At 33.6% G+C, this 12,204-nt stretch overlaps 1 protein-coding gene across 9 annotated transcripts in view; it reads left to right on the top strand.

Annotated features, from left to right (window-relative positions):
* ATRX (ATRX chromatin remodeler) overlaps nt 1-12,204 on the top strand; it is a 298,228-nt gene that overhangs the window by 113,701 nt on the left and 172,323 nt on the right. For 4 of the 9 annotated variants that reach the window (XM_055438643.2, XM_055438635.2, XM_055438639.2 and 1 more), the window contains 4 exons: nt 1,353-1,466; nt 5,476-5,585; nt 7,138-7,205; nt 7,504-10,568. In XM_055438643.2, the coding sequence (XP_055294618.1) occupies nt 1,353-1,466; nt 5,476-5,585; nt 7,138-7,205; nt 7,504-10,568 (3,357 nt within the window). The remainder of the gene's footprint in view (nt 1-1,352; nt 1,467-5,475; nt 5,586-7,137; nt 7,206-7,503; nt 10,569-12,204) is intronic. The other 5 variants (XM_055438644.2, XM_055438637.2, XM_055438636.2 and 2 more) reach the window with 5 other exon arrangements.

The raw sequence follows: 12,204 nt of genomic DNA, 5'->3' as shown, positions 1-12,204 counted from the left end.
CTGACGGCTACCAGGTTTTACAGTTTGCCCTCCATATCCGTGGGTTCTGCCTCTGCAGATTCAACCAACCTCAGATCAGAAATATTTGGGGAAAAAATTCTGGAAAGTTCCAAAAAGCAAAACTTGAGTTTGTCATTTGGCAACTGTTTATATAGGGTTTATATTGTGTTGGGTATTGTAAGTAATCTAGAGATGATTTAAACTATACAGAAAGATGTGCCTAGGTTATAGGCAAATACTATGATGCTATTTTATGTAAAGGACTTGAGCATCCAAGGGGTCCTGGAACAAATCCCCCAGGGATACTGAGGGACGACTATACTTTGTTAATTGTTGTCAGTAATGCCCAGTTGGGGTTTTCCAGTGGCTCAGTGATAAAGAATCTGCCTGCCAACACAGGAGAAGTAGGTTCAGTCCCTGGATCAGGAAGACTGCCTGGAGAAGAAGATGGCAACTCACTCCAGTATTCTTGCCTGGGAAATCCCATGGACAGAGGGGCCTGGTGGGCTACAGTCCTTGGGTTCACAAAAGAGTCAGACATGACTTAACGACTAAGCAACAACAATGCCTAATTACTAAGCCCAGCAATATAGGTAAAGTGAGACCTGGATCCTTTTTACCATGCCTCTGCTTTATTTGCTCTTGAGAGATTAAAATAAAAAATTAGCAACCTCTCCCCTCAGTTCTCATGTTTTATGGCTAAGAGAGTACATTCTTTCTAAAAGATTACATAGGGACTAACAATTGATTTCATTCTGCAATTTATTGTTATAGCACTTGAGCTTAAGTACCTAAGGCAATATTTATTTAAAACTCTTTAAGGACTTTCAGGGTACTGAAACTTTGACTTAACTATTTAGGAACTGGTACAGAATAGTGTAGCAGTAATAGCAGAATATAAAACAACACTTAAGAATATTTTGCTGCCCTTATGGTTTGGCTTATGAGAAGAATAGGATGTGTTTAAAACTTTCTTTTCTGATCCTTTTATTTTTTAAACTGTGGAACTTAGCGTAGATGTTCATAGTCAAAAAAGCTTTTGTGATAGGCAGTATGAAAATTGAAAACTGGGCTAAGGCTTTTTAAATTTATTCACACATTTCTGTTACAAATCAGTTCATAATACTTCCCCCCCACCATTTTTTATGAACTATGTTCCAACAAGTAATTTGATTGTTGACACCTGGCCCTTTTACTATTTCCCTGTTTTATTTATTGAGAGGTCCTTATATAAATATTGAAAGCTTGAAAGAAACAAAACTATGTTCCAGCAATGTTGGCTTTATCTGGAGTCTTGTACTTCACTTGCACATTTAATATGTGTAATGGTTTTTTAAATGAAATTATTCTAGGTACAGTGATTGTACAACCAGAGCCAGTGCTGAATGAAGACAAAGATGATTTTAAAGGGCCTGAATTTAGAAGCAGAAGTAAAATGAAAACTGAAAATCTCAAAAAACGCGGAGGTAAATACAAGTGAAAATGAAAACATGAGTTTAAATTGCTGTTTATGACCATATTGGAAAATCTGATGTACTTACTAAAAATACCTCCACTTTTCTGCCCATTGTTTTTTAAAAGCACTACTTAAAAATAACTTCTGTTTCTTTCTGAGCTCTGAAGCAGAAAAGGTTAAACACCATTGATTAAAATACCTTTGCCTTCAGTGGCTATTAAGTTATCTCAAGAAGCTTAGTATTTCCTTCTTACACATGTTAGTTCTGTAATGCTTATATGCCAGAATACCATGTTTTCCTTCTCACCTAAAAGAATTTTAGATTTGGACAAAGTCTTGCACGTGGCCTTCAGATAACTTTATACATATCTAAAACATTATTTCAGAGAGTGATGGACATCTGCTTTAGTGTCACCTCAGGTGCTTACATTAAAAATGCAATTCCCTTGACTCCACTCATAACAATTTAGAATTTCTGGGGATGATGTCACGACCCTGCTCCAGTTTGTTGTTATGTGCATTAAAGTCAGACATCTGTTGGTTTAAGGATATCATTGTAGATATGAGTAGGAAGGAGAAGGGAACTAGAGCTAGGAACCTTCCCTTCATCTGTCTCAGTCACCTCTTCCTTTGTCTGTCCACTCTCACTTATACACACAACCATTGGCTAGTCATCTGTAGAAAGTGAGCATGAGGAAGATTCATTTAAAAATTCACTACAGTGAAGTTTGTGTCCTACTTGTTTGTGTGTGAGTTTAAAGTAGTGCCTGTATGTATTTTTTGGGCAGATTAACAGAGCCAGAATCCGTTACGATAGAAAGAATGAATCTCTAAAAGATAGAAATGACACTAAATTTCTAAATAGAAGTGTAATGGAAGCCTGTTTAATATTTATCATTTTAATTGTGAAATTATAGAGTAGTTCTTATCTTGCTGAAATTTTGTATAGATTTTATTCCAGTGCTATATGATATCTTGGTGGTACCGGTAAAATATATCTGTATTTGTGCAATAGTATATTAGATGTGTGTATAAATATATATATATATGTAAATTTTCAGATTCAATTCATTAGGTTTAGAGAAGATCAAGAAAATTTAGTTTAGCCTTTTGTCCACCAGGGGGTGGTCTACCCCTTTCAAGCATAAGGAAGATTTTTTGAGACTAATTCATGGTTGGGAAACTGCCGTTGCAGCAACAGAGCTCACCAAAACTAACTAGTAGTCTTTAAAATAAGAGAATCAACAAGTAGAAGATGATGATAAGGACCAGCAGTAAGAGTTTTCTTTCTTCTTATTTCTGATTATGGATCCTCTAGGAAGACAGATAACTAAGTATACTGCATTGTGTCAAAATTAATATCTAGTGGTGTCTTTTGGGGAGGGACTTTGGAGTAGTCAGTGCCTCAGATATGGATAATGGCTAAAAGGAGAATAAAAAAGAGCTACAATTATTGGGGAGGGTGTTTTTAGTGCTAATTTACTATGCTGCTGGTATTTGGTTTGAGCTGATATGTCTGGAACATTTTATTGAATGTTCTGTGTAAGGATGTTTATATTGTGCTTAAGGGAATATGTGTGTTTATAGCCATATGATAGCTAAATCTTTCTCGTTAATTTTTGTTTTAATAATTTGCTACATCTTTAAGCTGTTGGAAATCACACAGAATTTTAACTGTATTTACCTATATACACATGTATGAATGAACTAGTGATCTGAGGTACTGAACTGTTAGTAAATATTTAAACTTCCTAGGAAAGTTAGTTCTAAAATTGAATTCTAATTTAGGAAACTGTCAAGAAGGTAAACTTTATACATAAAATAGTCTTATAATGATTTGAAACAAAATTAAACACAAAGATATTAACCATTTAAGGAGCCATTGTTTTTTTATATACCATAGCTGATTTTGACATCGTTTCCCTAGTTTAGTTGTTAGAAGACATATTTTACATTTAATTTTTCTATATGACAGAATAATTCTCTCCTTAAGATTGATAAAATATATTGAGGTCAGAAATGAAAATGCCTTTTCCATTTATATGCTGTATTATAACCATTGTGATATTTCCTAACTAATAAAACATGCATCCATAGAAACAGGTATGTCTAGTAAAGTACCACTTAACCAGTTTACAGTATTTGCTTCAGATCTCATTTAAATGAAGTATTGGTTTATTCCTATTTCCTCTTTCTTTTGCACTTCAGGTTGTGATTATTTGAAGTTTGTGTGCATATGTGCTGTTTCCATGCATGTTTTTATTTTTTTTTTACGTAATTTTGCTCAAAAAGTATTTTTCATTTAAAAATATACAAAGTAGTATCCTGTAGATATCCTTTTGCAGCATTTTTTATTCAACTTTGATTTTGAAATGTATTCATATCAGTAAATGTATAATCTGGTTTTTTACTTTTCACTGTCCTAGAGAATTCTTTTTTAAAAGTAAATCACTATCCATTTCCTAAATGTGAAATTATTTCTAATTTTTTGTTTTCAAATTTTTCCCAGTTGCTAGTTAGTACTGCAATGAATATCCTTTATGTTTCCTTATGCACATTTGGGGAAAATTCTCCATTGGACCACCTAGCTTTTTAAAATTCTTGAGTGATATATGTTCAAAAGCATAAAGAAGATGCTTAATAAATATTATCTAACATGGGATGAACATTCAGACTCTAGCTTTTCATTACCTTGTTAGCTTACATGAATGTAATCATTATTTGATATGAAAAAAGACACTGTATATTTATTTGTGTTTAAAGTACAGAATATATGACTACTCACAATCAAATACTAATGCAGGATGGTATGATTTAAAATAAAATATAAGCAGCTTTATAGAGTGTGATGGTGCCCTTATACTTTGGTTAACCTTTTTTAGCTTCTGCAAGTAAAAATATTTGTGCTGATACTTGGGTCCCTGGTGCTTTGGACCTTAAAACTAAGAATAACACAAAATAGAAAGTTAAAAGGTGAGAAATACATATGTTGTTTTGTCTTTTTGTTAGGGATAGAGACAATTTTTTTTTCCTTTTTTTTTAAGTCTTATTCCCCCTCCCCCCTTTTTTTTCCTTCAGTGAATGCAGGCATTTTCACTGGCCTCTTTTGAGTCATATTCTACCATCTTATTTGGATAAGAGCTGTTTGCACATCAGAGTCACCTGTAAAACTTTCAGTGGGTTAGGGATGGGAATGGCTGTCCCTGTTTTTAAAAGATTCTTTGTCTGATTCTAATTTTCAGTTCAGATTGTGAAGCACTGTGTAGAACTAGAGATGAGGGTGACACAGAAGTTCCTTTTATTCTTGTGTAGGTTATCTTCAATCAGTTTTTCTGCAGAAACCGTGGCATGGGGCTCTGTCAAAACCCAGCCATTCTGTGGTTTTCCTGCCAAGATCTTATTTGTCCATATTTGGAAATAGTGGACAGTGCTGATATGGACTTGACAATGGAGTAGATATAGAAAAAAGGCAGGTTAATTCGGATCGTGGATAGTATTGAAGGGACTCTGAGGAAGGAAATTGGTAATATAAACTTATCAGGTTTTTACATACTTTTGAAAGGATCTGTATAGACAATTCCATTTTGAGAATAAAAATTTTATGGCATACCTAACTAAAGTATAGGTTTCCAAAAGAATCTATTCCATGTATTTCACTTGCTTCTCCATTCTTTAAGAACTGATGCTGAATTTATTTGTGAAGCAGTAGCAAAATGAAAAGAGTCTTGACATCTATTTTTAGAACTTTTACGGAATCTGTTCATGTTATATCAAGTTGTTTTGAGAAATAGGGTTTGCATCTGTAAAAGGGAACAAGTTATTTCTGCAATTTGTCAAGGTTTTCATGTTTTTAGTAAGTCCATAAAATTATTAACCTTTTTATTTGTGTCAAAAATGTCATTTTCCCAAGGATTATGAAGTATTTAATTTTCAATTTGAATGTTGGGAAATGCTAACTAAAATATATATCTTTTTGTATGTGTGTCTATGTGTGAATAATGGTCACTCTTTTCTTCTAGAAGATGGGCTTCATGGGATTGTGAGCTGTACAGCTTGTGGACAACAGGTCAATCATTTTCAAAAAGATTCCATTTATAGACATCCTTCACTGCAAGTACTTATTTGTAAGGTATGTAATGATCTGTTGATAATTCCACAAATATTTGAATGCTTAACATGTGTCAGACTTTCGATGCACAGTGATGAAGATGGAAATGGTTTCTGCCATTGGAGGGCATATACTGTAGTGGGGAAGACAGCCATGAAAGGGCCAATAAGTGCTATGATAGGAGAGATACTGTGTACTTTGGGAACACATGAGAAGCCATTGTAATTTGGAGTTGATATATAATGGAGATGATACAGCTGATATCTGAAATATAAATAGGAATTAGCTTGGTAAAGTGGGATTGGTTCAGTATATTTTAGGCCAGAGACAACATGATATTCCAAGACTCATAGGTGAGGGACAATGTGGTGTGTTGGAAAACTGCAGAGTATATGTGTTTGCACACATATGTTTTATAACCTTCCCTCTTTACATACCCTAATTACTCAAATCTAAACTCCATGTAGAGCAGTGTTTTGATTTAATTTGGAGATCATAGATTTAAAAAATATTTCATATGGATTGAAGATAATTTTAACAGTCTATGTAAACTTTTTTATAAGTAATATGTTGGAATTAATTTTAAATGTCTACTTTATCAAGCATATCATTTCCCCAACTCATATTACTGCTAAATTAATCTTGTAGTAGTTTGTTTCCCAATAAAATATCTACTTGAATTGTAGGGGCAGACCAGACTTTCCTTAGAGTTCCATTTGTAGATCTTGCATGAAGTTTTGATAGATGTAGACCAACTTAAGCTAAATTTACTGCCTCTTAGTTATTTGTGTCCTTCCTTTCCTTGAATTCAGTTCAGTCAGGCTTCTAGTTTTAAATTGTGACAGCTGAATTTTGCATCTATTGAATTTGTAATGTGCATTCCTTTTTTCGTGTATATGTGATTTTTTTTTTTCAAAGGCCAGTCTGTTGAGCCCAGGTCAGTAATCAGTAGTTGTCATCAGTGGTCGCGGAACCTTCCCTTTTCTTTAGTTCCAGTGAGAAGGAATTTAAAGTCAGTCAGATTTGGATTTGAATACCAGTTTTGCCTTTGCAGTTGTATGACTTTTGAAGATTTATTTACATATTAATGAACCAAAACCTTTTCTCTCAAATTGGGCAGTAATACTGCCTATCTTACACAGTAGGTATTGGAGATTTAAAGATAACATAGGGCAGAAAAGGATACTATTGCTCAGCTCTACACACAATAGCTGTTTATATATGATGACTATTAAATTATTATTAAGTAACAACAAATCTAATACATTTTTACGTAGATCCTTGGTAGCTAGCCATATGAGATCAGAAATTTGCCTTACCAAAATCTATCAATTTTTATATAAGGAACAGTGGTACTTGATGATATGGAAGTCTGTTTTAATTTCTTGAGCTATTCCTGTTTCTCTAAAGTACTAGTTGGGTGGCACAGTGTTTTTGCTTTGATTCTCTAAAACACATATACATAGATACATTCCCTTTACTTTTTTAATGATTTAAAAATGAAGTTTTTCCCCTTTATGAATGTTAAAAATTTTGAATAAATTTCCCCTTTCTCTCTCTTTTTTATTAATAGAATTGCTTTAAATATTACATGAGTGATGATATTAGCCGTGACTCAGATGGAATGGATGAACAGTGTAGGTAGGTAATAACTCAAGATGAACATTCAGTGTCGTCTACTTTTTGAGGGAAAATTCTTACATAGTCTGTTATTAAATCTTTTTTTTTTGTGGTATCATCATTGATATCTTTAATGGAAGGTTGTTCTTTTCCACATAGCCCTTGATTTATGTCTTAATTTTCTAACAAAGAATAAGTAAATGACCTAAATTACTTTGTTATTAAAATTGTTGGCAATAAATTTTAATTGCTTTAGTACTATAAAGATTTAAAGTGAGTTTCATTTTTGAATAATATTTTAATCTTTAAATAATTGCAGATGGTGTGCAGAAGGTGGAAACTTAATTTGTTGTGACTTTTGCCATAATGCCTTCTGTAAGAAGTGCATTCTTCGCAATCTTGGTCGAAAGGAGCTGTCTACAATAATGGATGAAAACAACCAATGGTATTGCTACATTTGTCACCCAGAGCCTTTGTTGGACTTGGTCACGGCGTGTAACAGCGTATTTGAAAACTTAGAACAGTTGTTGCAACAAAATAAGAAGAAGATAAAAGTTGACAGTGAAAAGAGTAGTAAAGTATGTGATCATGCACCCAGATTTTCTCCAAAGAAAAACAGTTCAAATTGTAATGGAGAAGAAAAGAAGTTAGATGATTCATATTCTGGTTCTGTAACCTACTCTTATTCAGCACTAATTGTGCCCAAGGACATGATTAAGAAGGCAAAAAAACTGATTGAGACTACTGCCAACATGAATTCCAGTTACGTTAAATTTTTGAAGCAGGCAACAGATAATTCAGAAATCAATTCTGCTACAAAGTTACGTCAGCTTAAGGCTTTTAAGTCTGTGTTGGCTGATATCAAGAAAGCTCATCTTGCATTAGAAGAAGATTTGAATTCAGAGATTCAAGCTTTGGATGCTGTAAACAAAGAGAAAAATACCAAAGAGCATAAAGTCATAGATGCTAAGTCTGAAACAAAAGTAAGAAAAGGAGAAAAACCTTGTGTTTTGGAAAGGAAGGATATTTCAAAATCAGAAGGTAAACTGTCAAGAAAGCAGGTAGATAGTGAGCATGTGGGTCAGAGTGTTGCAGTAGAGGAACAAAGAACACTTAAAAATGTCGGTACTGAACATAAGAAATCTGATAAAAAAGAACCTCAGTATGAACCTACTAACACTTCTGAAGACTTAGACATGGATATTGTGTCTGTTCCTTCCTCAGTTCCAGAAGACATTTTTGAGAATCTTGAGACTGCTATGGAAGTTCAGAGTTCAGCAGATTATCAGGGAGATGGCAACAGTGGAACTGAGCAAGAACTGGAGACTTCTGTAAAATTAAATATTTCTTCAAAAGACAACAGAGGAGGTATTAAATCAAAAACAACAGCTAAAGTAACAAAAGAATTATATGTTAAACTCACCCCTGTTTCCCTTTCTATTTCCCCAATTAAAGGTGCTGATTGTCAGGAAGTTCCACAAGATAAAGATAGCTATAAAAGTTCTTGTCTGAACCCTAAGCCAGAGAACTGTGAACTTGGACAGGAAAAGAATGATAATGAGCATTTGGCTAAAAGCGAAGTTCCGTTACTTTCAGAAGAATCTGATCTTCGAAGATCCCCGCGTGTAAAGACTACACCTTTGAGGCGACAGACAGAAACCAACCGTACAACATCTAATTCAGATGAAGAAAATAATGAAACAGTTAAGGAGCAACAAAAACTTTCGGTTCCAATGAGAAAAAATGATAAGCGGAATTCTTCTGACAGTGCTATAGATAATCCTAAACCTAATAAATTGCCTAAATCTAAAAAGTCAGAGATTGTGGATCACATTTCAGATTCTGATGAAATGCTGGCAATCCTCAAAGATGTGCCCAGTATGAGTCACAGTTCTTCAGATACTGATATTAATGAACCTCATACAAATAATGAGAAGACTTTTTATTCAAATATTCAAAGAGGGAAAGATGATAAAAGAAAAAGGAAGCGAAAAAGTTCTACTTCTGGCTCAGATTTTGATATTAAGAAAGGTAAATCAGTTAAAAAGGCTATAATTTCTAAAAAGAAACGGCAAAACCAGTCTGAATCTTCTAATTATGACTCAGAATTAGAAAAAGAGATAAAGAGTATGAGTAAAATTGGGACTGCCAGAACAACCAAAAAACAAGTTCCAAATGAAGATTATGATTCTTCTGAAGATGAAAAACACAGCAAAAAAGGAATGGATAATCAAGGTCATAAAAGTTTGAGGACTGCACAGGAAGGATCATCTGATGATGCTGAAAGGAAACAAGTGAGAGAGAATTTCTCTTCAGCAGAAGGCACAGTTGATAAAGACAAGACCATCATGGAATTGAGAGATCACTTCTCTAAGAAGCAGCAGCTCAATGTTTCCTCAGAGAGTGCTGATAAACTTTGTTCTGGGAAAGAGGAGAGTTTTAATTCTCCAGAAGATAAAAAGGTTGCTGAATCTAAAGGAAGGAGTAAGCACCAGCGAACCAGAATGTGTAAGAAAATACTGGGTGGCTTATGTGATGTTGCTGAGAAGTTCTCAGAGAAAGAACAGAGTGATGAATCCTCTGAAGATGATAATGAGCAGAGCAAAAAGGAAATTGAAGAAAAAGAAAAGAAAACTGCAGACTTGAATAAAAAAGTAATTAAGATGGAACAAGAGTATGAATCATCATCTGATAGTACTGAGAAATTACCCGAGGGAGAAGAAATTTGTCACTTTCCTAAAAGCATAAAACAAAATAAGGGCTCAGCTGATGGTGAAAAGAAATGCAAAAAAATAAAAGATAAAGCTTCTAAAAAGGGTGAATTATCTGATAATTCTGAGAAGTTACCAGGGAAAAGAGAAAGTTGCGACTCTTCAGAAGAGAAGAGGAGTAAGAATGGAACATCCAGTAGAGAGAAGAAAAGGTTCAACTTGCCTGAAAAGGGTTCGAGGAAGAGACAGGATTGTTCATCATCTGATACTGAAAAATATTCCATGAAAGAAGATGGTTGTGATTTTTCTGATAAGAGACCAAAAAGAATAGAATTAAGGGAAAGAAGGAATTTAAATTCAAATAGAAATAGCAAGGAAGTACAAAGTGGCTCATCATCTTCTGATGTTGAGGAAAGTTCTGAAGATAATAAAAACCTGAAGAAACAAAGAGCTTCAGCTAAAAAGAAGGCAGGCAGTATGAAGGAGAAAATGAGAAACTCCTTGAGAACAAGCACTAAAAGGAAGCAGACTGACATTACTTCCTCATCTTCTTCTGATATAGGAGATGATGATCAGAAATCTATAGGTGAGGGGAGCAGTGATGAGCAGAAAATTAAGCCTGTGACTGAAAATTTAGTGCTGTCGTCACATACTGGATTTTGTCAATCTTCAGGTATGGGAAAATAAATAGAAATTTTATACTTTTTCCCTCTTGAATAACTACATTGTTTATTTTCTCTGTAGTCAGTCAAATGCAAGGTTACTTATTGTGTAGGAAACTAGAGAACCTCTTTCTCCAATTTTTTTTAGTCACCATTGGGAGGTATTTGAAACATTACTAGTGTTCTGTATCATGTGTACCACATTTGTTGGGTAAATTTCTTTATTAATGTTTAATGCTTTTCTTTGGAGTAATGAAAAGTAATTTATGAAGGAAAATCAGACTGTTGAGAGTAGTTCAGTAGATATTTACTCATGTAATGGAGATGAGTGCTTGTTATGAGTATGACATGTTATGTGAAAGTTTTAACTGCTTTGCCATGCATCTGACCTTTTTTTTTATTTAATTGGAGGCTAATTACTTTACAGTATTGTGGTGGGTTTTGCCATACATTCACATGAATCAGCCCTGACTTTTAAATTGGACACATTAACTTTGTGTCTATGAAATCCTCCCCAAAATTTAAATTTACTTTGTTGAAACCCATTGCTGATGCTCATCATTTTTTTTCTAATAACATGAACATATGTTTCCATAAAATAGAAAAAGAAAAAAATCCAGAAAGTAGATGGATTACTCTACCCTGATGAGATAGAGCACTAGGACAATAATGGTGTGGGTCAATGATACCCCTCAAGAAATTAAAAATATTTATCATTATGGCAGTTCTTTAAAAAATAGTTGTATAATAAATGTACACTTGTTGCTCATATTGTCTTTTTTTTAAGTCAATAAAACCTGTCAGTTAACCAAGGACACTTAAAATTTATTTAAAAATTTTTGTAAAGGAGATTGCACTTACTATTGTGTTCCCAGCAGAACATATGAACATTTACATGTAAGAGGAATAAGCAGTTCAGATTAAATATTGCTGCCAAGTAAACTTTGGTACCACCTTACAAAATTTTAAATTTTGAGAACTTCTTAGATTTTGAAATTGCATATGAGATTGTGAACTTGTATTCAAAACATAATATAATAGTTGCTTTTATATCAATTCAGTATTTTGGTTATCAAGTTAGTCGAAAAAACTCTTATTAAGATTAGAGTGTGAGAATAATAAATTGTGGTTAGTTACATGGAGTATTCTCATTTGCAAATTCTAGACTGTTGGACTAATCAAACTTTGTAAAACTGATTTCCATGACAAAACAGCTTCCCTAGTGAAATCTGCATGTTTGATTTCAGATACTAATTTTCATCTCCCCAAATCTCACTTGACACATATGAGGGTTTCTATGAGAATTATAATTCTCATGCTTAGAACTGTTAATAACTATTTTAATAAGTAATATGTATTGATTAGCTCTTAATAAGAGATGACAACATATGGCTAATACTCAAGAGGGTTCTTTCCCTTTTCTCATGTTTATATCCAGAGAAGCCTTGAGAATTCTGCACTTCAGGCAAGATGCCAGTCTCTCAACTGTTAGGTGGAATAAACTTTGTTGTTCAAATTTTCTTCACTCTGGGTATTTCTTGGACTGATTATACTTTTAGATGTAAAAAAGGAGGATAAATTTGCTAGGGAATGAACTCATCTAACAATTGGACTTTGTCAACTATACTTCAATAAAAAATTAAATAA

Source organism: Moschus berezovskii, chromosome X (assembly GCF_049115385.1).
Source record: "Moschus berezovskii isolate FMDL1 chromosome X, NW_MosBer_1.0, whole genome shotgun sequence".
Taxonomy (NCBI): domain Eukaryota; kingdom Metazoa; phylum Chordata; class Mammalia; order Artiodactyla; family Moschidae; genus Moschus; species Moschus berezovskii.
This window is presented reverse-complemented; position numbering and strand designations above follow the sequence as displayed.